This window comes from Salmo salar, chromosome 19 (genome assembly GCF_965601325.2).
Source record: "Salmo salar chromosome 19, fSalSal1, whole genome shotgun sequence".
Classification (NCBI taxonomy): Eukaryota; Metazoa; Chordata; class Actinopteri; order Salmoniformes; family Salmonidae; genus Salmo; species Salmo salar.
The window spans coordinates 44,224,583-44,251,297 of record NC_138309.1 but is presented as its reverse complement, the minus strand read 5'-3'; the positions used below and the strand labels follow the sequence as shown (position 1 = coordinate 44,251,297).

The following is a 26,715-nucleotide window of genomic DNA, read 5'->3' as shown; positions in this document are numbered from 1 at the left end:
AGGAGAGGAGAAGGGGAGGAGGGAGAGGAGAAGGGGAAGGGGAGGAGGGAGAGGAGAAGGGGAGGAGGGAGAGAGGAGGGGAAGGGGAGGAGGGAGAGGAGAAGGGGAGGAGGGAGAGAGGAGGGGAAGGGGAGAAGGGGAGGAGGGAGAGAGAAGAGGAGAAGGGGAAGGGGAGGAGGGAGAGGAGAAGGGGAGGAGGGAGAGAGGAGGGAGGAGGGAGAGAGGAGGGGAAGGGGAGGAGGAGGGGAAGGGGAGGAGGAGGGGAAGGGGAGGGGAGGAGGGAGAGAAGAGGAGAAGAGAAGGGGAGGAGGGATAGGAGGGGGGAGAAGAGGAGGAGGGGATGAGGAGGGGAGGTGAGAAGAGGAGGTGGTGAGGAGGGAGAGAGGAGGGGAGGAGGGAGAGGAGAAGAGAGGAGGGAGAGGAGAAGAGAGGAGGGAGAGAGGAGGGGAAGGGGAGGAGGGAGGGGAGAAGAGGAGGAGGGAGAGGAGAAGGGGAGGAGGGGGAGAGGAGGGTAAGGGGAGGAGGGGGAGAGGAGGTGAGAGAAGAGGGGAAGGGGAGGAGGGAGAGAGGAGGGGAGAAGGGGAGGAGGGATAGGAGAGGGGAGAAGAGGAGGAGGAGGGGATGAGGGAGAGGAGGGGAGGAGGAAGAAGGAGGGGAAGTGGGGAGAGAATAGGAGAAGGGGAGGAGGGAGAGAGGAGGAGAGGGGCACAATGAGGGCAGGATATTATAGGAGGAGATGATAGTTATGCTGACAACCCATACACTGTTTTAACAAGCTACTCCATCTTAACACAATACCCACTGATCCATACACTGTTTTAACAAGCTACTCCATCTTAACACAATACCCACTGATCCATACACTGTTTTAACAAGCTACTCCATCTTAACACAATACCCACTGATCCATACACTGTTTTAACAAGCTACTCCATCTTAACACAATACCCACTGATCCATACACTGTTTTAACAAGCTACTCCATCACTGTTAGCTATAGCTGCCTTTAGGCTTTAGGCTCCCAAATGGCACCCTATTCCCTATGGGCCCTGGTCAATAGTAGTGCACTATAGAAGGAATAGGAAGCCATTTGGGATGCTAGTGAGTGACCTCACTTTGTCAGCCAATCATGATCTTCTCTTAACAGCCCAAATGGCACCCTATTCCCTATGGGCCCTAGTCTAAAGTAGTGCACTATATAGGGAATAGGGTGCCATTTGGGATGCAGACTTGTCTCTGTAAAGTATGGAGGAGAAGTGTTTTGTTGGAAACATTTTATAGATAGTCCTGATAGAGCAGGGTGTCTGTCTGTCTGTCTGTCTGTCTGTCTGTCTGTCTGTCTGTCTGTCTGTCTGTCTGTCTGTCTGTCTGTCTGTCTGTCTGTCTGTCTGTCTGTCTGTCTGTCTGTCTGTCTGTCTGTCTGTCTGTCTGTCTGTCTGTCTGTCTTTGGAGTAAACACCACTGTCCCCACTCTCATCCTCCCGTCATACTGATAGAGTATATAATGTAAATGGAGGTCTAGTACCCACCCATCTTTGATGAGGTAGTATTTGAGAGCCTGGTCTGCCTTGGCGCTGGGGGTAGCAAAGCAGCTCTCCACCAGAGCTGACAAACCCTCCACCTATAGCAAGTCAAGTACAAGTCAAATGTGTAAAGTGAGTAAACTTAAAGTAAAGTACAAGTCAAATTTGTAGTGAGTAAACTTAAAGTAAAGTACTACATACAAATTTGTAAAGTGAGTAAACTTAAAGTAAAGTACAACATACAAATTTGTAAAGTGAGCAACCTAAAGTAAAGTACAACATACAAATTTGTAAAGTGAGTAAACTTAAAGTAAAGTACAACATACAAATTTGTAAAGTGAGTAAACGTAAAGTAAAGTACAACATACAAATTTGTAAAGTGAGTAAACTTAAAGTAGAGTACAACGTACAAATTTGTAAAGTGAGTAAACTTAAAGTAAAGTACAACGCACAAATGTGACACATAAAATAGCTTATCAAAAGCCTCACCCGAATGGAAATCTTAAATTGTCAAATAAAAGTATCAGTCAATAAAGTATGATCCACAAGTTAACTAGACTAACAAAAACAGAAGATCTTTATTGATCCGTGATATGGAGACAACAGAGATGTGGTCACACTGGTTGTGTCCCAAATGGCACCCTATTCCCTACATAGTGCACTACTTTAAACCAGGGCACTATGGTACCCTATTCCCTGTATAGTGCACTATATACACTCTTAGAAGAAAAAAAACAATTTCCAAAAGGGGTCCTAAAGGCTCCAACATGGAACCCAAAAGGGTTCTATCTGGAATCAAAAATGGGGACATCCGATGAACCCTTTTAGGTTCTAGATAGAACCTATTTTTCTAAGAGTGTATGCTTTGGTTAACAGTAGGGCACTATATAGGGAATAGGGTGCCATTTGGGATTCAGTACAGTACCTTCTCCCTGGGTTCCACCCCGAAGAACAGTGAGTCATGTAGGCGTAGTTGGGGTGGAGCTCGGTAGGGCTCAGAGAATTCAGCACTCTTAAACAGCTCCAGAGAGAAGGGGAACAGGCCCTGGGAGTGGCCTGCTAGCTCTAGGGCGGAGCTACGGAGACTGGCCTGGGATGAGAGAGAGAGAGAAATTAAATTACACCAACTTATTTTAAAAATGCAATTTAAAGTCGCTCAAGCAACCTTTATAAAAAAAAAACAGAACGAAATAGATAAAATCAAACAAATAAAAGAAATAAAACGTATAATCAAAAAGGGATAATGATAATAAAATCGCTGATTAAAATAGCAAGCTAAAAGGTGGGTTTCCAAACATTATTTACATTTTGGGCTGAAGGAAAACCAATTGTTTTATTCCATAGCATTTTGTATGTTGGACTTTTATTTTGAATGTTGGACTTTTATTTTGAAATAAATGAGTAAAAGAGGAAGTGCTAAAAAGAAGCATTCAATCACCCTCTTACCTGGTAACCGTCGGAGACCTCGTAGTGTCGTGGGAATTCACAGGTGACAGGTAACAGCAGTTTGGAGGTTCTGACAATCATATCCCAGTTACTACCGGACCATGGTCCTGGGCTGGACTTAGGAAGACCTGTCACTAAATTGGTACCCACTATCTTGTCATCTGTCACCTGGGATGGGAATCAATCAATCAACCAATCATTTACTCCTGAGGAGGTGAACTATTGCACCCTATACATGTATAACCAATGTGATTACTAATTTGACCCTGCTATTCATCTATGAACGTTTGAAAGTCTTGAAGAATGATCTGGCCTTAGATGGCCAAGTGCTGGTCATCTATGAACATTTGAACATTTTGAAGAACGATCTGGCCTAAATGCCTGTACTCTTAATTTCCACCGGCACAGCCAGAAGAGGACTGGCCATCCCTCAGAGCCTGGCTCCTCTCCAAGTTTCTTCCTAGGTTCCCTGCCTTTCTAGGGAGTTTTTCCTAGCCACCGTGCTTCTACATCTGCATTGCTTGCTCCCTGGTGTTTTAGGCTGGGTTTCTGTAAAGCACTTTGTGACAACTGTTGATGTAAAAAGGGCTTTATAAAATACATGTGATGGAATCAATGGGATGGAATCAACATCCAACATTTTAAGGCCGTAAATCAATTCCGGATTTACCCCTCTTACTGCTTGTATTTCACTTCAGTAGTGTTGTTTCCCAATTACACTACATGATGTCATGAAAACAATAAAAGTAACTCTGTCTGTGGTCCATTGGTTCCAGTCCCCTGTCAGCCCTGAAATTCGACTGCCAACCTCCGGGTACTGGCCTGTGGAATCAGTCAAGACTAATTCATCCAGAGTCGAAGGTGACACAAAGAAGGTAGGTTCTCCACTAGAGTGCCGCAGGTCCTGAGGCTGAAGCTGAACCTGTGTAAGGGATAGGGTCTGGTCTAGTGTGTAAGGGCTAGGGTCTGGTCTAGTGTGTAAGGGCTAGGGTCTGGTCTAGTGTGTAAGGGCTAGGGTCTGGTCTAGTGTGTAAGGGCTAGGGTCTGGTCTAGTGTGTAAGGGCTAGGGTCTGGTCTAGTGTGTAAGGGCTAGGGTCTGGTCTAGTGTGTAAGGGCTAGGGTCTGGTCTAGTGTGTAAGGGCTAGGGTCTGGTCTAGTGTGTAAGGGCTAGGGTCTGGTCTGGTGTGTAAGGGCTAGGGTCTGGTCTGGTGTGTAAGGGCTAGGGTGTAGGATGTAAGGTCTAGGGGCTAGGGCCTAGGCATGGGGCTAGGGTGTAGGGGCTAGGGCTAGTGTCTAAGCTAGGGTGAAGGGGCTAGGGTATAAGGTCTAGGTTAGGGTGTAGGGGCTAGGGTCAAGGCTAGGATGTAAGGGCTAGGGTCTAGGCAAGGGTGTAAGGACTAGGGTGTAAGCTAGTGGTGTAAGGGCTAGGGTATAAGGGCTAGGGTCTAGACTAGGCTGTAGGGGCTAAGGTGTAAGGGATAGGGGCTAGGCTAGGGTGTAGGGGCTAGGGTGTAAGGGATAGGGTGTAGGGACTAGGGTCAAGGCTAGGGTGTAAGGGCTAGGGTCTAGGCTAAGGTGTATGGGCTAGGGTGTATAGGCTAGGGGCTAGGGTGTAAGGACTAGGGTCTAGGCAAGGGTGTAAAGACTAGGGTCTAAGCTAGGGTGTAAGGTCTAGGGTCTAAGTTGGGTGTAAAGGCTAGGGGCTAGGGTGTAAGGACTAGGGGCTAGGCTAGGGTCTAGGCTAGGGTGTATTGGCTAGGGTCTAAGCTAGGGTGTAAGGGCTAGGGTCTGAGCTAGGGTGTAAGGGCTAGGGTGTAGTGGTTAGGGTCTAAGCTAGGGTGTAAAGGCTAGGGGCTAGGGTGTAAGGACTAGGGGCTAGGCTAGGGTGTATGGGCTAGGGTCTGAGCTAGGGTGTAGCGGTTAGGGTCTAAGGGCTAGGGTATTGAGGCTAAGGTGTAAGTGCTAGGTTCTAAGATAGGGGTTAGGGTGTAGACAAGGCTGTAGGGGCTAGGATATAGGATAGGGTGTAGGGGCTAGGGTATTGAGGCTAAGGTGTAAGGGCTAGGGTGTAGACTAGGCTGTAGGATAGGGTATAAGGGCTAGGGTGTAGGGGCTAGGGTCTAGGCTAGGGTGTAGACTAGGCTGTAGGGACTAAGGTGTAGGGTCTAGGCAATGGTGTAGATTAGGCTGTAGGGGCTAGGGTGTAATGCCTAGGGGGTAGGGTCTAGGCTACGGTGTAGTGCTAGTATCTAGGCTAGGGTTTAGGGGCTAGGGTGTAAGGGATAGGGGCTAGGCTATTGTGTAGGGGCTAGGGTGTAAAGGCTAGGGGCTAGAGGCTAGGGTGTAGGGGCTAGGGTCTAGTTTAGTGTATAGAGGCTAGTGTGTAGGGGCTAGGGTCTAGGCTAGGGTTTAGGGACTAGGGTGTAAGGATTAGGGGCTAGGGACCAGGGTCTAGGAAAGGGTGTAGGGGCTAGGGTGTAAGGGATCGGGTGTAAGGGATAGGGTGTAAGGGATAGGGTGTAGGGACTAGGGTCAAGGCTAGGGTCTATGTTCTGAAAGAGCTGCAAAACCTGGACCCGTACAAATCAGCTGGGCTAGAAAATCTGGACCCTCTCTTTCTAAAATTATCCACCGCCATTGTTGCAACCCCTATTACCAGTCTGTTCAACCTCTCTCTCATTTCATCCGAGATCCCTAAAGATTGGAAAGCTGCCGCGGTCATGCCCCTCTTCAAAGGGGGTGACACTCTAGACCCAAACTGTTACAGACCTATATCCATCCTGCCCTGCCTTTCTAAAGTCTTTGAAAGCCAAGTTAAACAGATCACTGACCATTTCGAATCCCACCGTACCTTCTCCACTGTGCACTCTGGTTTCCGAGCTGGTCATGGTTGCACCTCAGCCACGCTCAAGGTACTAAACGATATCATAACCGCCATCGATAAAAGACAGTACTGTGCAGCCGTATTCATCGACCTGGCCAAGGTTTTCGACTCTGTCAATCACCGTATTCTTAGCGGCAGACTCAGTAGCCTTGGTTTCTCAAATGACTGCCTCGCCTGGTTCACCAACTACATCTCAGAGTTCAGTGTGTAAAATCGGAGGGCCTGTTGTCTGGATCTCTGGCAGTCTCTATGGGGGTACCACAGGGTTCAATTCTCGGGCCGACTCTTTTCTTTGAATATATCAACGATGTCGCTTTTGCTGCGGGTGATTCCCTGATCCACCTCTACGCAGATGACACCATTCTGTATACATCTGGCCCTTCTTTGGACACTGTGTTAACTTGTTATGGATAGGGGGCAGTATTTTCACGGCCGGATAAAAAACGTACCCGATTTAATCTGGTTATTACTCCTGCCCAGAAACTAGAATATGCATATAATTAGTAGCTTTGGATAGAAAACACTCCAAAGTTTCTAAAACTGTTTGAATGGTGTCTGTGAGTTTAACAGAACTCAAATGGCAGGCCAAAACCTGAGAAGATTCTGTACAGGAAGTACCCTGTCTGACCATTTCTTGGCCTTCTTTGTCATCTCTATCCAAAACAAAGGATCTCTGCTGTAACTTGACATTTTCTAAGGCTCCCATAGGCTCTCAGAAGGCGCCAGAACGTTGAATGATGTCTTTGCAGCCCGTGGCTGAAAAACAGTAGCGCATTTGGTAAGTGGTCGATCTGAGAACAATGAGACGGGCGCACGCGTGCACGTGAAGAGTCCATTTTAGATTTTGAGTCTTTGAACGAAAACAACTTCTCCCGGTCGGAATATTATCGCTATTTTACGAGAAAAATTGCATAAAAATTGATTTTAAACAGCGTTTGACATGCTTCGAAGTACGGTAATGGAATATTTTGAACTTTTTTGTCACGATACGCGTCCGCGCGTCACCCTTCGTTGCCCTTCGGATAGTGTCTTGAACGCACGAACAAAACGCCGCTATTTGGATATAACTATGGATTATTTGGAACCAAACCAACATTTGTTGTTGAAGTAGAAGTCCTGGGAGTGCATTCTGACGAAGAACAGCAAAGGTAATCCAATTTTTCTTATAGTAAATCTGAGTTTGGTGAGTACCAAACTTGGTGGGTGTCAAAATAGCTAGCCCGTGATGGCGAGCTATCTACTCAGAATATTGCAAAATGTGCTTTCACCGAAAAGCTATTTTAAAATCGGACACCGCGATTGCATAAAGGAGTTCTGTATCTATAATTCTTAAAATAATTGTTATGTTTTTTGTGAACGTTTATCGTGAGTAATTTAGTAAATTCACCGGAAGTGTTCGGTGGGAATGCTAGTTCTGAACGTCACATGCTAATGTAAAAAGCTGGTTTTTGATATAAATATGAACTTGATTGAACAAAACATGCATGTATTGTATAACATAATGTCCTAGGAGTGTCATCTGATGAAGATCATCAAAGGTTAGTGCTGCATTTAGCTGTGGTTTTGGTTTTTGTGACATTATATGCTAGCTTGAAAAATGGGTGTCTGATTATTTCTGGCTGGGTACTCTGCTGACATAATCTAATGTTTTGCTTTCATTGTAAAGCCTTTTTGAAATCGGACAGTGTGGTTAGATAAAGGAGAGTCTTGTCTTTAAAATGGTGTAAAATAGTCATATGTTTGAAAAATTGAAGTTTTCGGATTTTCGAGGAGTTTGTATTTTGCGCTATGCCCAATCAGTGGATATTGGAGTGGTGTTCCGCTAGCGGAACGTCTGTTAACTAATCTCCAAACAAGCTTCAATGGCATACAACACTCCTTCTGTGACCTCCAACTGCTCTTAAACGCTAGCAAAACCAAATGCATGCTTTTCAACCGTTCACTGCCCGCACCCGCCCGCCCGACTAGCATCACTACTCTGGACGGTTCTGACCTAGAATACGTGGATAACTACAAATACCTAGGTGTCTGGCTAGACTGTAAACTCTCCTTCCAGACTCATATCAAACATCTCCAATCCAAAATCAAATCTAGAATCGACTTTCTATTTCGCAACAAAGCCTCCTTCAATCATGCCGCCAAACTACCCTAGTAAAACTGACTATCCTACCAATCCTCGACTTCGGCAATGTCATCTACTGTAACGCCCTGGCCATAGAGAGGGGTTTTTTGTTCTTTATTTTGGTTAGGCCAGGGTGTTACATTGGGTGGGCATTCTATGTTCCTTTCTCTATGTTTTTGTATTTCTTTGTTTTGGGCCGTGTGTGGCTCCCAATCAGGCACAGCTGAAGCTCGTTGTTTCTGATTGGGAGTCACACATAAGGAGCATGTTTTTCCTTTGGGTTTTGTGGGTAATTGTTTCTGTTTAGTGTTTGCACCTGACAGGACTGTTTGGCTGTCGGTTTTCTTGTTTTGTTTTGTATAGTGTTCTTTCTATTATTAAATATTTCAATGATGAACACTAACTCCGCTGCACCTTGGTCTTCTTCCGACGACAGCAGTTACATCTACAAAATAGCTTCCAATACTCTACTCAGCAAATTGGATGTAGTCTATCACAGTGCCATCCGTTTTGTTACCAAAGCGCCTTATATCACCCACCACTGCGACCTGTATGCTCTCGTTGACTGGCCCTCGCTATATATTCGTCGCCAGACCCACTGGCTCCAGGTCATCTATAAGTCTATGCTAGGTAAAGCTCCGCCTTATCTCAGCTCACTGGTCACGATAACAACACCCACCCGTAGCACGCGCTCCAGCAGGTATATCTCACTGGTCATCCCCAAAGCCAACACCTCCTTTGGCCGCCTTTCCTTCCAGTTCTTTGCTGCCAGTGACTGGAACGAATTGCAAAAATCGCTGAAGCTGGAGACTTACATTTCCCTCACTAACTTTAAACATCAGCTATCTGAGCAGCTAACCGATCGCTGCAGCTGTACATAGTCCATCTGTAAATAGCCCACCCAATCTACCTACCTCATCCCCATATTGTTCTTATTTACTTTGCTGCTCTTTTGCACACCAGTATCACTACTTACACACCATCATCTATTCATCATCATCTGCTCATCTATCACTCCAGTGTTAATCTGCTAAATTGTAATTACTTTGCTACTATGGCCTATTTATTGCCATACCTCCTCATTCCATTTGCACACACTGTATATAGACTTTATTTTTTTTCTATTGTATTATTGACTGTACGCTTGTTTTCCATGTGTAGCTCTGTGTTGTTGTTTCTGTCTCACTGCTTTGCTTTATCTTGGCCAGGTCGCAGTTGTAAATGAGAACTTGTTCTCAACTAGCCTACCTGGTTAAATAAAGGTGAAATAAATAAATATGGGCTAGGGTGTATGGGCTAGGGGCTACGGTGTAGGGTCTAGGGTGTAGGGTCTAGGGTCTATGGTGTAGGGTCTAGGGGCTATGGTGTAGGGTCTAGGGGCTAGTGTCAAGGCTAGGGTAAGGGCTAGATTCTAGGGTCTAGTCCTACCTCCACTACTGTTCCACAGGTCTTGAGGCTGAAGCTGAGATTGATGTGTGTTCCATTGGAGACGCCGCGACATGATGAGTTGGACAGGGAGAGTTCCAGGCCCCCCACCAGGTCCCTTAGAACCGACACCCTAATGGAGCTGCTGCTACACTGCACCGGGACTGGACACACACACACACACACACACACACACACACACACACACACACACACACACACACACACACACACACACACACACACACACACACACACACACACACACACACACAGTGGAAGGGGTTAAACATGGGTTGGACAGGATGAGTTCCAGGTCCCTTACTAGGTCCTAGGTGAAGAGTTTCATGATACAGTTAACTGCACAGGGACTGGAGGATACGACCAAACACACACACACCCTGCCACATCACACACACACACTCTCTGGTCTCACCCTGGCATGTGCGTTTGTCGTCCCCCAGCTCCAGTCCTCGGGGACAGTGACAGTGATAGGAGTCCTGTAGTACAGAGCAGCCATGGCTACAGCCTCCGTTGTTGTTATAGCACCCTGCTATCTCTACAGAAAGAGGAGAGGAGAGGAGGCAGAGGAGGGAGAGGAGGAAAGGGAGAGGAGGAGGAGAGGGAAGAATAAGGGGAGGGGAGAAAGAGGAGAAAGGAGGGGGAAGAAGAGGGAGAGGAAGTGGGGGAAGAGGAGGGGAGAAGGAGGTATAAAGGATAGGAAGGGGGGAGGGGGGATAACACTTTGGACGGAGTTTGCACTTTTGGAACTATTCCATTGGTTCCATTGTGTCAGGCAATCTCAATATAGTGAAAGATAACAAATGCTATTTGAACCCAAGTCTGACACCCAGTTACTGTGTTCCAGATATTACACACAGAGCATTATGGGTACTGTAGTACATTATGCTACTGTAACTTTACACCCCCACGGTGGTCTGACTCTACCTTTGCAGTTGCGTCCATCCTCCTCCAGTACCCTGCCTGGTCCACACTCACACTGTCTGGACCCCTTGGTGTTCACACATACCTCCTTACAACCCCCGTTCCCCTGCTCACACTCATTCACATCTGGAGAGGAGTCAGTGAGCAGACACACACAGACAGACACAGCAGTGAGGAGAGGTCACATAAAATAAAGGAGGAGATTTGATAGGGGAGGTGGAAAGATCAATTGAGAAGAGGAGCGAGAGGAGAGAGATCATTTCTCAGTGTAGTAGAGAGAGTGATTTGGTTGATAGGTGGATTCGAATGATAATAACAGTTCTCAAGCTTTCAGGGTTTTCATAGCACGCTTGTCACCCACCATTAGACTAGGTTGTAGTGAAGGCTCCTTCCCTCCCTCCCTCCCTCCCTCCACCCACCCATCTCTGGCTGGCTGGCACACGTCTCCTCCTCTCCTCGTGAATTAATGACTCAACACATTCAGTCAATCTCTCTCCCCCACCCATCTACCCCTCTCTCTCTCCCCCACCACACCTCTCTCTCTCCCCCCTCCCCCCACCCATCTACCCCTCTTTCTCTCCCCCCACCACCCCACTCTCTCTCCCCCCCACCACACCTCTCTCTCTCCCCCCCTCCCCCCCTCCCCCCACCCATCTACCCCTCTCTCTCTCCCCCATCCCCCCTCTCTCTCTCCCCCCACCACACCTCTCTCCCCACTCCCCCCACCCACCTACCCCTCTCTCTCCCTCCCACCCATCTACCCCTCTCTCTCCCCCACCCACCACCCCTCTCTCTCTCTCTCACTCTTCCCCCTCTCCCCCCCACCCACCTACCCCCCTCTCTCCCCCCCACCCACCCACCCACCTACCCCTCTCTCCCCCCCACCCACCTACCCCGCTCTCTCTCTTCCCCCTCTCTCCCGCTCTCACCGAGACATGTCTGTCTATCTGGTCCCAGGGTCGTTCCAGTAGCACAGCGACAGTCCGACTCTGGACACTGAGGTCCACTGCACTCCACCTCATCACATATGTCATAGAAATCTACAGGACATACAGAACATGTAAAGGTAGGTAAGGTCTACCACATCTACACAGAGAAACAAGTAAACATGGTTGGCTACTTCCATTCCCTTCATGGGAACTTTATACCACATTCATAAACCATACATTTCATACCACATTCATAAACCATACATTTCATACCACATTCATAAACCATACATTTCATACCACATTCATAAACCATACATTTCATACCACATTCATAAACCATACATTTCATACCACATTCATAAACCATACATTTCATACCACATTTATAAACCATACATTTCATACCACATTCATAATTAATCACACAGACAGACAGACAGACAGACAGACAGACAGACAGACAGACAGACAGACAGACAGACAGACAGACAGACAGACAGACAGACAGACAGACAGACAGACAGACAGACAGACCAGACCAGACCAGACCAGACCAGACCAGACCAGACCAGACCAGACAGACAGACGTACGTCCGCAGTAGACATGGAAGCAGACAGAAGGTCTGGGCAGACGGTAGACGTAGTATCCTCCTGTACAGGCCTTCACATCAACACTGGCATTCCACTGGCAACAGTTATTATTGAAGCTGGCACACACAGGAAGGGTCATGATACCATCCTGGGGCTAGGGGAGAGGGGAATACGTTACTGTTCATTTGGTTGGAACTTCCTTGCACGTGGAGCAACTAGATCAAGAGAACATAAAGTGCCACAACGGCAGGTAGGCTGGCAGTTTAGTTTCCCATTTTTCTGTATCGTCCGGCACACAGGGTTTGAACCAGCAACCTTCTGGCTGCTGGTCCGCCTCTCTAACCTCTAGTCTACTAACCTGTGGGTGGCTCCCATTGAGCCAGATGGGGGCGTGGGTTCCACAGTGGTTCTCTTCGATGCAGAAAGTAGGCATGGCGTCTCCAGCCATCCCTGTGAAGCGGTACCACTCCCCTGACACACGGCTGTCACACAGGGGCACACTGCCAGATGAGTGGTTTACATGGTACTCTGTATTACGCCAAGGCTCATTCAGAGAGATGTAGGCAGAACACGGGTCCAGAGCTGGAGGAGAAAGGGGGGAGAGGAGAGAAGGGGAGAGGAGAGAAGAGGAGAGGGGAGAGAGGAGAGGGGAGAGAGGAGAGGGGAGAGAGGAGAGGAGATGGGGAGAGAGGAGAGGAGAGAGGGGAGAGAAGAGGAGAGGGGGCAAAAAGAGGAGAGAAGAGGAGAGGGGGGAGAGAGGAGAGAAGAGGAGATGGGGAGAGAAGAGGAGAGGGGGCGAAAAGAGGAGAGGGGGGAGAGAGGAGAGAGAGAGGAGGAGGGAGAGAGGAGAGAAGAGGAGGGGGGAGAGAGGAGAGAAGAGGAGAGGGGGGATAGAGGAGAGGGAGGGAGAGAGGAGAGAAGAGGAGGGGGAGAGAGAAGAGGAGAGGAGCGGGGGAGGAGAGAAGAGGAGAGGAGAGAAGGGGAGAGGGGGATAGAGGAGAGAACAGGAGAAGGAGGAGGAGAGAAGAGGAGAGAGGAGGAGAGGGGGAATAGAGGAGAGAAGAGGAGAGGGGGATAGAGGAGAGAACAGGAGAGGGACGGAGAGAGGAGAGAAGAGGGGGCGAGAGGAGAGAAGAGGAGAGGGCATAGAGAGGAGGGGGGAAGAGAGGCGAGAAGAAGAGGGGGGAGAAGAAGAGAGAGGAAGAGGGGAGAAGGAGGGGAGAAGGGGAGAGAAGAGAGGAGAGAAGAGGAGAGTGGTTTAGACAGAGGAGTGTTTCAGATGGTACTCTGTATTACACCAGGGTTCATTCAGAGAGATGTAGGTTGAGCACGGGTCCAGAGCTGGGGAGGGGGGAGTGAGAGGGAGAAGGGTCTGTCTGTTAACAACACGATCGGTCAATGTTGGACCTTTTCACTTCGGCATGTTGTGCAGAATCAGGAGAAACAACATGAGTCCCACATGTCAGCTTATCTCTATGGGGACAGGCCAAAGGGCTCTGGTCAAGAGTAGTCACCATATAGATAGATAGATAGATAGATAGATAGATAGATAGATAGATAGATAGATAGATAGATAGATAGATAGATAGATAGATAGATAGATAGATAGATAGATAGATAGATAGATAGATAGATAGATAGATAGATAGATAGATAGATAGATAGATAGATAGATAGATAGATAGATTAAGAGCGAGAGAGAGAGAGAACAAGTTAATCAATGGCTGTCCACAGGGGAACAAACGACTGTAGAGTAATTCCCTTCAGCTGTAAACCACCTCTATTGGCAGCATAGAGAGACAGAGAGAAACAACACGACCAGGAGCCAGCTGGGATGTATAAGAGCTAGGAGTTAGGATGTACAGTCATGGCCAAAAGTTTTGAGAATGACACAAATATTCATTTTCACAAAGTCTGCTGCCTCAGTTTGTATGATGGCAATTTGCATATACTCCAGAATGTTATGAAGAGTGATCAGATGAATTGTAATTAATTGCAAAGTCCCTCTTTGCCATGCAAATGAACTGAATCCCCAAAAAACACTTCCACTGCATTTCAGCCCTGCCACAAAAGGACCAGCTGACATCATGTCAGTGATTATCTCGTTAACACAGGTGTGAGTGTTAACGAGGACAAGGCTGGAGATCACTCTGTCATGCTGATTGAGTTCGGATAACAGACTGGAAGCTTCAAAAGGTGGGTGGTGCTTGGAATCATTGTTCTTCCTCTGTCAACCATGGTTACCTGCAAGGAAACACGTGCCATCATCATTGCTTTGCACAAAAAGGGCTTCACAGGCAAGGATATTGGTGCCTGTAAGATTGCACCTAAATCAATAATTTATTGGATCATCAAGAACATCAAGGAGAGCGGTTCAATTGTTGTGAAGAAGGCTTCAGGGCTCCCAAGAAAGTCCAGCAAGCGCCAGGGCCGTCTCCTAAAGTTGATTCAGCTGCGGGATCGGGGCACCACCAGTACAGAGCTTGCTCAGGAATGGCAGCAGGCAGGTGTGAGTGCATCTGCATGCACAGTGAGGCGAAGACCTTTGGAGGATGACCTGGTGTCAAGAAGGGCAGCAAAGAAGCCACTTCTCTCCAGGAAAAACATCAGGGACAGACTGATATTCTGCAAAAGTTACAGGGATTGGACTGCTGAGGACTGGGGTAAAGTCCTTTTCTCTGATGAATCCCCTTTCCGATTATTTGGGGCATCTGGAAAAAAAGCTTGTCCGGAGAAGACAAGGTGAGCGCTACCATCAGTCCTGAATCATGCCAACAGTAAAGCATCCTGAGACCATTCATGTGTGGGGTTGCTTCTCAGCCAAGGGAGTGGGCTCACTCACAATTTTGCCTAAGAACACAGCCATGAATAAAGAATGGTACCAACACATCCTCCGAGAGCAACTTTCCCAACCATCCAGGAACAGTTTGGTGACGAACAATGCCTTTTCCAGCATGATGGAGAACCTTGCCATAAGGCATAAGTGATAACTAAGTGGCTCAGGAACAAAACATTGATATTTTGGGTCCATGGCCAGGAAACTCCCCAGACCTTAATCCCATTGAGAACCTGTGGTCAATCCTCAAGAGGCGTGTGGACAAACCCACAAATTCTGACAAACTCCAAGCATTGATTATGCAAGAATGGGCTGCCATCAGTCAGGATGTGGCCCAGAAGTTAATTGACAGCATGCCAGGGCGGATTGCAGAGGTCTTGAAAAAGAAGGCTCAACACTGCAAATATTGACTCTGCATCAACTTCATGTAATTGTCAATAAAAGCCTTTGACACTTATGAAATGCTTGTAATTATACTTCAGTATTCCATAGTAACATCTAACAAAAATATCTAAAGACACTGAGGCAGCAGACTTTGTGAAAATGTATATTTGTGTCATTCTCAAAACTTTTGTATAAGAGTTAGGGACTACAGTGGTTCTTACTTTAAAAGTGTTGAGCTCTGGCAACAATGGTTGACACTTAAATAACGTGCCATAGAATTCTGCAGCGCCCTACAAGCTCTGCTGCAGTACGTCGCAACTTTTAAAGGAAGAACCACTGTAGGAGCGAGGATGTATAGGAGTTAGGAGCTAGGAACTAGGGGATAGGAGCTAGGAACTATGAGCTAGGGAATAGGAGGTAGGGGATAGGATATAGGATATAAAGGAGATGGGAGCTAGGAACTAGAAACTATGAACAAGGGGATAGGCGCTAGGAACTATGAGCTAGAGAATAGGAGCTAGGGGACAGGAGATCCGATATAAAGGTGACAGGAGCTAGGGGATAGGAGCTAAGAACTAGGAGCTAGAAAATAGGATCTAGGAGCTAGAAACTATGAGCAAGTGGATAGGAGCAAGGAACTATGAGCTAGGGAATAAGAGCTAGGGGATAGGATATAGGATATAAAGGAGATAGGAGCTAAGGGATAGGAGCTAGGAACTAGGGGATAGGAGCTAGGAACTATGAGCAAGGGGACAGGAGCTAGGAACTATGAGCAAGGGGACAGGAGCTAGGAACTATGAGCAAGGGGATAGGAGCTAGGAACTATGAACTAGGGAATAGGAGCTAGGAACTATGAGCTAGGGAATAGGAGCTAGGAACTATGAGCTAGGGAATAAGAGCTAGGCGATAGGATATAGGATATAAAGGAGATAGGAACTAGGAGCTAGAAAATAGGAGCTAGCAAATAGGAGCTAGGGGATAGGAGACAGGATATAAAGGAGCTAGGGGATAGGAGCTAGAAACTATGAGCAAGGGGATAGGAGCTAGGGGATAGGATACAGGATATGAAGGAGATAGGAGATAGGGGATAGGAACAAGGAGCTAGAGAATAGGATATAGGAGCTAGGAGCAAGTGGATAGGAGCTAGGATCTAGGAACTATAATGTATGGGAGCTAGGGGACAGGAGCTAGACAAACTCAACTCTGGACCTAGATGCCAGTTCCACTGCTTTCCCCCATAGTTCTCCTCTGATCAGGGACTGATTTAGACCTGGGACACCAAGTGGGTGAAATGAATGATCAGGTAGAACAGAAAACCAGCAGACTCCAGACCTCGTAGGGTCAGGTCCCTGGTTCGAACCCAGTGAGAGACAGGGATGGAAGCAACGAGGAGATAGGATCTAGGAGCTAAGGGCTAGGAGATAGAAGAACAGTTAACTCCTTCACACAGGAATGATTGATGTCAAAACAGACAAACAGGAAGAACTGGAGGCCACAGCTGGCTGGAAGTAGAGGACCAAGTCAAGGATACCAACATGAAAGTACACACACACACACACACACACACACACACACACACACACACACACACACACACACACACACACACACACACACACACACACACACACACACACACACACACACACACACACACACACACACACACAGCCCCCCACTTCACACACACACACAACCCCCCACTCCACACACACACAGCCCCCCACTCCACACACACACACACACACACACACACAGCCCCCCACTCCACACACAGCCCCCCATTCCACACACACAGCCCCCCATTCCACACACACAGCCCCCCACTCCACACACACACACACAGCCCCCCACTCCACACACACACAGCCCCCCACTCCACACACACACAGCCCTCCATTCCACACACACAGCCCCCCACTCCACACACACACACACACACACACACACACACACACACACACACACACACACACACACACACACACACACAGCCCCCCACTCCACACTTATTTAAGTTAACTTCCTGAATTAACTGCCCTCAATTCAATTTGACTCCAGCCCTGCTGTATACAGAGTATATACAGACACACGTCCATCACTCTTTCTCGTCCGTCTTTACTGAACTGGACCACATCCTGGGATCACCTTGCTCCATGGTGGAGGAGGAGGTGTGATGGTTATAGGAGGCGTTCACGAGGGGTGGAAACTCAGGATACTAGACAACGAGGACTCCGAGTCAGCTAATATAAATCTCTATAAGTCTGGAACAGTATTGGTACAGGGCAAACCCAAACAGTTTCAGCTGGACTTTCACCTAATCAAAGAATTAGCCCTGCAGGAGAAGCTCTCCTGTGAGAAAGATACCCCCACCCCGAGTGGGTCAGACCAGACCTCTTCATTATATAACCCCACAGACGAGCAACCCCCAGCGGAAAGTCAACCTCCCAGCACAGAGTACTACCCTCTCATTGAAATGAAGGATACTTTTACCCAGCTGGAGGTAAGGCAGGGGGAGCTGGAACAGCAGGAGATTACACTCCAGTCAGCACAGACCCAGACAACAGTCCAGCACAACAACACCCCCTTAACCAGACCCGGAGAGCTGGAGGTGGAGAGAGACATATCTGCACTCTGGACTGTAGTGAGACAACATCAACAGGAGAAAGAGCAAGAGAAAAACAGAGCACTAGAGGAGAGGATCAGACTGCTGGAGGAGAGGGTGAGGGGGATGGAGGAGAGGATCAGACTGCTGGAGGAGAGGGTGAGGGGGATGGAGGAGAGGATCAGACTGCTGGAGGAGAGGGTGAGGGGATGGAGGAGAGGATCAGACTGCTGGAGGAGAGGGTGAGGGGGATGGAGGAGAGGATCAGACTGCTGGAGGAGAGGGTGAGGGGGATGGAGGAGAGGATCAGACTGCTGGAGGAGAGGGTGAGGGGGATGGAGGAGAGGATCAGACTGCTGGAGGAGAGGGTGAGGGGGATGGAAGAGAGGATCAGACTGCTGGAGGAGAGGTTGAGGGGGATGGAGGAGAGGATCAGACTGCTGGAGGAGAGGGTGAGGGGGATGGAGGAGAGGATCAGACTGCTGGAGGAGAGGGTGAGGGGGATGGAGGAGAGGATCAGACTGCTGGAGGAGAGGGTGAGGGGGATGGAAGGAGAGGTTCAGACTCCTGGAGGAGGGTGAGGGGGATGGAAGGAGAGGTTCAGACTCCTGGAGGAGGGTGAGGGGGATGGAAGGAGAGGTTCAGACTCCTGGAGGAGGGTGAGGGGGATGGCGTGTGACAGAGAACAACCTACTAGAGAGGTGGCCACCCCTGCAGAGAAGCCAGCAGAACAGCCCACCTCAGCTCCCGACAAAAGTCTCAACACCACAGCAGAGCAGTCCACCCCAGACCGTAGCGTCAAAATCACAGCGGGACAGACAAATGAAGAATCCCAAGCAGAGGATCCCACACACTCTGAGCCCCCCCCTATCAGCCAACCTGATAGCCCTCCTGACCCCCCCCCCCCCCCCCCCCCACACACACACACACACACACACACCCACCCACCCACCCACCCACCCACCCACCCACTGAGTACATACACAAGACACAGATTGTACTCCTTATGGACTCAAACGGGAATATATACAAGAAGAAAAACATGTTCCCAAAGACATAGTGTCTAAACTCTGGTGTCAAAACACCCAGCATGCACTAGACCTGCTGTCTGAGGACCAACTAGGTTCACCCAGCCACATAATAATACACACAGGCACAAACGACCTGAGAACACAGCAGGAAAGGGTGACTACAGCACTCAAGGGAGTGATTGAAAAAGCTAGTTCCACTTTCCCCAACGCACAAGTGGTGATCTCCACCCTGCTACCACGAAAAGACGTCCACCCTGCTACCATACAGCGGGTAAACGCAATTATTTCCCGTAACTGTGCCTCAAAACCAAATGTTTTCCTGGCCCACCACTCCACCCTGGACTTGAACATCTTCTATGACCAGGTCCACCTCTACAAGGCAGCAGTGCCCACCTTCGCCCGGACTCTAAATGACATCGCTCTCAAACGTAGCCCCAACACTTCACCCAGGAGCAACAGATCAACAGACCCCCCCCCCCCCCCCCCCCACGGACCGACACATAGAGGACCTACATCCAGACCGCAACACCGCCATCCACATCCACACCCCCACCCAAACCAATCAACATCCCCCCAAGTCAACCATGCCCACACCCCATTTAGGCCCCCCTCAGATTAGACCTATGCCCCTCCTGCCCACCCCATGCCCCCCACTCCTGCAAAGAGGGCCTCAGCATGGAAGTCACACATAAGCCCAGGTCGTGAGCGGGCAAACAGGCCCAACTCCCACGCTTACACTAGCCCAAGCCAATGGCAGGTACCAGATGCTCAGCAGGCTCTGCTCACACTTACTGGCCTGAGGCCAAACCACACGACCAACAACATTGGACACTTTACGGAACACAAAGCATTCACTATCTCATCCTGGAATATCCAAGGCCTGAGGTCATCTGCCTTTGGCCGAAAGAGCAGGAACCTGGAAATACAGAAACTGTCATCCTATAAGAAACCTGGTATAGAGGAGACAGGTTGCACTGGTTGCCCTCTAGGTTACAGAGAGCTGGTCCCATCCACCAAACTACAGGGAAGGGACTCAGGGGGTATGCTATCTTGGTAAAGAGTAGACCTAACTCTATTAAATTAATCAAAACACAAACATTTTACATTTGACTAGAAATTCATAAGGAAATGATCTTAACAGAGAAAAATGTCCTCCTGTGTGCTACCTAAACCCCCAACTAGAATCCTCATATTTTCATGAATACAGCTTCTCCATCCTGGAGGGGGAAATCAATCATTTCCAGGCCCAGGGATATGTACTAGTCTGTGGCGACCTAAATGCCAGAACCGGACAAGAACCTGACATCCTCAGCACACAGTGGGGCAAACACCTACCTGGAGGTGACAGCATTCCCTCCCCCATATGCCCCCTAGGCACAGCTACGACAACATAACCAACAGAAACGGGTCACAACTGCTGCAGCTCTGTCGCACGCTGGGTATGTACATAGTCAATGTTAGGCTTTGAGGGGACTCCTATGGTAGGTACACCTATAGCTCATCTCTTGGCAGTAGTACTATAGACTACTTTATCACTGACCTCAACCCAGAGTCTCTCAGAGCATTCACAGTCAGCCCACTGACACCCCTATCAGATCACAGCAAAATCACAGTCTACTTGAACAGAGCAATACTCAATCATGAGGCATCATAGCCAAAGGAACTGAATAATATTAAGAAATGCTATAGATGGAAGGAAAGTAGTGTGGAAACCAACCAAAAAACTAATAGGCAACAACAAATTAAATCCCTTTTAGACAACTTCCTGGACAAAATGTTCCACTGTAATAGCGAAGGTGTAAACTTGGCAGGAGAAAATCTTAACAGTATATTTGACCTCTCAGCTTCCCTATCAAATCTAAAAATGTCAAACAGAAAACCAAAGAAAATGAACAACAATGACAAATGATTTGATGAAGAATGCAAAAACCTAAGAAAGAAATTGAGAAACCTGTCCAACCAAAAACATAGAGACCCAGAAAACCTGAGTCTACGCCTTCACAGTGGTGAATCACTAAAACAATACAGAAATACACTACGGAAAAAGAAGGAACAGCACGTCAGAAATCAGCTCAATGTAATTGAAAAATCCATAGAATCTAACCACTTATGGGAAAATTGGAAAACACTAAACAAACAACAACACAAAGAACTATCTATCCAAAATGGAGATGTATGGATAAACCATTTCTCCAATCTTTTTGGCCCTGTAACAAAAAAAACAAATAGCAAAAGCATATACATGATCAAATACATATCTTAGAATCAACTATTAAAGACTACCAGAACCCACTGGATTCTCCAATTACATTGAATGAACTACAGGACAAAATAAAAACTCTCCAACCCAAAAAGGCCTGTGGTGTTGATGGTATCCTCAATGAAATGATAAAATATACAGGCAACAAATTCCAATTGGCTATACTTAAACTCTTTAACATCATCCTTAGCTCTGGCATCTTCCCCATTATTTGGAACAAAAGGACTGATCACCCCAATCCACAAAAGTGGAGACAAATTTGACCCCAATAACTACCGTGGGATATGCGTCAACAGCAACCTTGGGAAAATCCTCTGCATTATCATTAACAGCAGACTTGTACATTTCCTCAGTGATAACAATGTACTGAGCAAATGTCAAATCGGCTTTTTACCAAATTATCGTACGACAGACCACGTATTCACCCTGCACACCCTAATTGATAAACAAACAAACCAAAACAAAGGCAAAGTCTTCTCATGCTTTGTTGATTTCAAAAAAGCCTTCGACTCAATTTGGCATGAGGGTTTGCTATACAAATTGATGGAAAGTGGTGTTGGGGGAAAACAAACAACATTATGAAATCCATGTACACAAACAACAAGTGTGCGGTTAAAATTGGCAAAAACACCCACAAATTTCTCCCACAGGGCCGTGGGGTGAGACAGGGATGGAGCTTAAGCCCCACCCTCTTCAACATATATATAATCGAATTGGCGAGGGCACTAGAACAGTCTGCAGCACCCGGCCTCACCTTACTAGAATCTGAAGTCAAATGTCTACTGTTTGCTGATGATCTGGTGCTTCTGTCACCAACCAAGGAGGGCCTACAGCAGCACCTAGATCTTCTGCACAGATTCTGCCAGACCTGGTCCCTGACAGTAAATCTCAGTAAGACCAAAATAATGGTGTTCCAAAAAAGGTCCAGTCGCCAGGACCACAAATACAAATTCCATCTAGACACTGTTGCCCTAGATCACACAAAAAAACGACACATACCTCGGTCTAAACATCAGCGCCACAGTTAACTTCCACAAAGCTGTGAACGATCTTAGAGACGAGGCAAGAAGGGCCTTCTGTGCCATCAAAAGGAACATAAAATTTGACATACCAATTAGGATCTGGCTAAAGATACTTGAATCAGTTATAGAACCCATTGCCCTTTGTAGTTGTGAGGTCTGGGGTCCGCTCACCAACAAAGAATTCACAAAATGGGACAAACACCAAATTGAGACTGCATGCAGAACTCTGCAAAAATATCCTCAATGTAAAACTCCAAATAATGCATGCAGAGCAGAATTAGGCCGATACCCACTAATTATCAAAGTCCAGAAAAGAGCCGTTAAATTCTACAACCACCTAAAAGTAAGAAATTCCCAAACCTTCCATAACAAAGCCATCGCCTACAGAGAGATGAACCTGGAAAAGAGTCCCCTAAGCAAGCTGGTCCAGGGGCTTTGTTCACAAACACAAACAGACCCCACAGAGCCCCAGGACAGCAACACAATTAGACCCAACCAAATCATGAGAAAACAAAAAGATAATTACTTGACACATTGGAAGGAATTACCAAAAAAAAACAGAGCAAACTAGAATGCTATTTGGCCCTAAACAGAGAGTACACAGTGGCAGAATACCTGACCACTGTGACTGACCCAAACTTAAGGAAAGCTTTGACTATGCACAGACTCAGAGAGCATAGCCTTGCTATTGAGAAAGTCCACTGTAGGCAGACCTGGCTCTCAAGAGAAGACAGGCTATGTGCACACTGCCCACAAAATGAGGTGGAAACGGAGCTGCACTTCCTAACCTCCTGCCAAATGTATGACCATATTAGAGACACATATTTCCCTCAGATTACACAGACCCACAAAGAATTAGAAAACAAACCCAATTTTTATAAACTCCCAAATCTACTGGGTAAAATACCACAGTGTGCCATCACAGCAACAAGATTTGTGACCTGTTGCCGCAAGAAAAGGTCAACCAGTGAAGAACAAACACCATTGTAAATACAACCCATATTTATGTTTATTTATTTTCCCTGTTGTACTTTAACCATTTGCACATCGTTACAACACTGTAAATATACATAAAGACATCTGTTACGTTTTTATTATTTTGGAGCTTCTATGAGTGTAATGTTAACTGTTCATTTTTACTGTCTATTTCACTTTTGTATATTGTCTACTTCACCTGCTTTGGCAATGTTAACATATGTTTCCTATGCCAAAAAAGCCCTTAAATTGAACTGGTTAGAGGAGGTGTGATGGTTATAGTAGGAGGTGTGATGGTTACAGGAGGTGTGATGGGTTGTAGTAGGAGGTGTGATGGGTTATAGGAGGAGGTGTGAAGGGTTATAGGAGGAGGTGTGATGGTTATAGTAGGAGGAGGTGTGATGGTTATAGTAGGAGGAGGTGTGATGGTTATTGTAGGAGGAGGTGTGATGGTTATTGTAGGAGGAGGTGTGATGCTTATAGGAGGAGGTGTGATGTTATAGGAGGAGGTGTGATGGTTATAGTAGGAGGTGTGATGGTTATAGGAGGAGGTGTGATGGTTATAGGATGAGGTGTGATGGTTATAGGAGGAGGTGTGATAGTTATAGGAGTAGGTGTGATGGTTATAGGAGGAGGAGGCGTGATGGTTATAGGAGGAGGTGGCGTGATGGTTATAGGAGGAGGTGTGATGGTTATAGTAGGAGGAGTGATGGTTATAGTAGGAGGAGGAGTGATGGTTATAGTAGGAGGAGGTGTGATGGTTATAGTAGGAGGAGTGATGGTTATAGTAGGAGGAGGTGTGATGGTTATAGTAGGAGGAGGTGTGATGGTTATAGTAGGAGGTGTGATGGTTATAGTAGGAGGAGGTGTGATGGTTATAGTAGGAGGAGTGATGGTTATAGGAGGAGGTGTGATGGTTATAGTAGGAGGAGGTGTGATGGTTATAGTAGGAGGGGTGATGGTTATAGGAGGAGGTGTGATGGTTATAGTAGGAGGAGGTGTGATGGTTATAGTAGGAGGAGGTGTGATGGTTATAGGAGGAGGTGTGATGGTTATAGTAGGAGGTGTGATGGTTATAGTAGGAGGTGGTGTGATGGTTATAGTAGGAGGTGTGATGGTTATAGTAGGAGGTGTGATGGTTATAGTAGGAGGTGTGATGGGTTATAGTAGGAGGAGGAGTGATGGGTTATAGTAGTAGGAGGTGTGATGGTTATAGTAGGAGGAGGAGTGATGGGTTATAGTAGGAGGAGGTGTGATGGTTATAGTAGGAGGAGGTGTGATGGTTATAGGAGGAGGTGTGATGGTTATAGGAGGAGGTGTGAAGGTTATAGTAGGAGGTGTGATGGTTATAGTAGGAGGTGTGATGGTTATAGTAGGAGGGGGAGTGATGGTTATATGAGGAGGTGTGATGGTTATAGTAGGAGGAGGAGTGATGGGTTATAGTAGGAGGAGGTGTGATGGTTATAGTAGGAGGAGGAGTGATGGGTTATAGTAGGAGGAGGTGTGATGGTTATAGTAGGAGGTGTGATGGTTATAGTAGGAGGAGGTGTGATGGTTATAGGAGGAGGAGGTGTGATGGTTATAGTAGGAGGTGTGATGGTTATAGTAGGAGGAGGTGTGATGGTTATAGGAGGAGATGTGAGGGGTTATAGTTTATTTTTATTTTTACAGGGACAGTGCACATTAATCAACCTTTCAGTAGAAGTGCCAGTTTTAGCCAGCCGACTAATTTTCAACCGCAGTCCTTGGGCAGGTTATTAAAAACAATTACAATACAGACAATCAATGAGCAGTGAGCACACGCAGAGAAACATAGGACTAGCAAGACATAGCATGCAGACAGAGAACATGGGACTAGCAAGACATAGCATGCAGACAGAGAAATATGGGACTAGCAAGACATAGCATGCAGACAGAGAAACATGGGACTAGCAAGACGTAGCATGCAGACAGAGAAACATGGGACTAGCAAGACGTAGCATGCAGACAGAGAAACATGGGACTAGCAAGACGTAGCATGCAGACAGAGAAACATAGGACAAAAAGCTACAGATAACAGACAACATGGAAAGCGGCAATACACAGCTAGGGATTATGTTCACAAGTCTGATTGGCCTGTAGCCATGTCTTCATGGTGTGATAGGTGGTGCAGTCGTGTGTGTCTGATGGCAGTGTATTCCAGACATTGGAAGCTCTCACAGAGAAAGCAGATTGACGAAAGGTGCTTTTCCTTAAGGGAACTATACAGTCACCTCTCATGGCAGACCTTGTGGATCTGCTGCCATCGGTTTGGGTTTTCTGTTTAACAAAAGTACTGAGTGGAGGGGGAGCCAGGCCATTCAAGACATGCGTCGGTGTATTGCACAAGATTTTCCAACTCAGGAGCTCATGCTTTCTGAGGATGTAACAGTGATGATGGCTATTGGGCTTCCTATCAAGCACTTTGAGAGCCTGTTTGTAGACAGACTGAATGGGTTTTAATGTTGTACAGCAAGCTGGAGGAGGTGTGAATGGATAGTTTAAGATCCAACACTACTGAGCGCCAGACAGTGACCAGAGAAGAGCCAAGGGCTCAGGTGGCTGGCTCAGGTGGCTGTACAAGAAAATGTGCAAAGTAGATCCATACAGGGTGTTTTGGGTTTGTCTCCATAGGAGAACCATTTTTGGTGCTGGGTAGAACCGTTTGCCTTTCAAAGAACCCTTGTTTTCCCCATAATATTATTTTGATGAAAACGGTTCTTGGTAGAACCCTATCCCCCTCCGCAAAAAACCCTTTTGGAACCCTTTTTTCAAAGTGCGTATTCTAATAGCAGCTTTAGAGTGAAAGACTCTTAAATGACTGTGGGTCCTGGCTCCAGAACAGAGCTGAGTTAATGACTATGGTCATTAAAGAACCGTGGGTCCTGGCTGCAGAACAGAAGCGTACTAAATCTGAGCAGTACCAATCTCTCACAGCCTAATGGTCTGTGGACTAAGGTTCATGGTCTAAAGTAGTGCACTATATAGGGAATAGGGTGCCATTTGTGACATAGCCTTGATTACCCAGGTTATGCGCACTCATCCAAACATGCTCACAGAGAGAGACAGGGAGAAAGTGTTTTAGACCTAAGATCCATCGTCAGCAGAAAAATAATAAAATGACTGTCAAGACAAATTAGTGTTATGTTTAACAACAAGTCTTGATATGCAAAAGTTTTCTAGTGTGAGTCATGCACACGTTTCTAAAGCAAAAAACACACACAGTCTACACTTCATCAGTCTTACTATACAGTACACACAACATCTATGTTACAGAGGAAGACCGATGGAGGACCGACTAGGTTCCGAGCCATATAGAACTGCCTGTCCACTGTTGTCCTGCAATTATTCTACTGAAAGAACGGGAAGTAACAGAAGTATTTTACAATGTCACCATAGTATGCTGTAACAGTGACACGTTGATTCCCCGCTGTCTGTGTTATGGCCGCGTAAAGGAAACCTCGAGACGGTATATGTGGTGGTACTCACCGATGGCTTCTGCAGTGGCTGTGTGCTGTAGTAGCACGGTCAACAGTAACACTATCATTACGACGAACACTTTCCCCAGTTACCAACTCCTCAGGTAATCTCAGCACCTAGAATCAGACTGTTAAACGAGACTATGCCTCAGATAATAGGAATCCAAGCTCAGTCTGTGTATGTCTGCCTCTGTGTGTCCGTCTGTGTATCGGTCTCTGAGTGTGTGAGGTTTCTTG

The 26,715-nt window shown here is 47.0% G+C and overlaps 1 protein-coding gene across 3 annotated transcripts in view; it reads right to left on the bottom strand.

Annotated features, from left to right (window-relative positions):
- oit3 (oncoprotein induced transcript 3) overlaps positions 1-26,715 on the bottom strand; it is a 32,756-nt gene extending 6,041 nt beyond the window's left edge. For all 3 annotated transcript variants that reach the window (XR_014381616.1, XR_014381617.1, XM_045702321.2), the window contains exons 1-10: positions 26,489-26,715; positions 12,227-12,450; positions 11,869-12,022; positions 11,275-11,385; positions 10,349-10,471; positions 9,837-9,959; positions 9,404-9,564; positions 2,970-3,137; positions 2,449-2,613; positions 1,530-1,621 (exon numbers count right to left, since the gene is read on the bottom strand). Coding sequence is in view for 1 of the 3 variants with exons in the window: in XM_045702321.2 (XP_045558277.1) it covers positions 1,530-1,621; positions 2,449-2,613; positions 2,970-3,137; positions 9,404-9,564; positions 9,837-9,959; positions 10,349-10,471; positions 11,275-11,385; positions 11,869-12,022; positions 12,227-12,450; positions 26,489-26,546 (1,379 nt within the window). In the remaining 2 variants the exon portion in view is untranslated. The remainder of the gene's footprint in view (positions 1-1,529; positions 1,622-2,448; positions 2,614-2,969; positions 3,138-9,403; positions 9,565-9,836; positions 9,960-10,348; positions 10,472-11,274; positions 11,386-11,868; positions 12,023-12,226; positions 12,451-26,488) is intronic.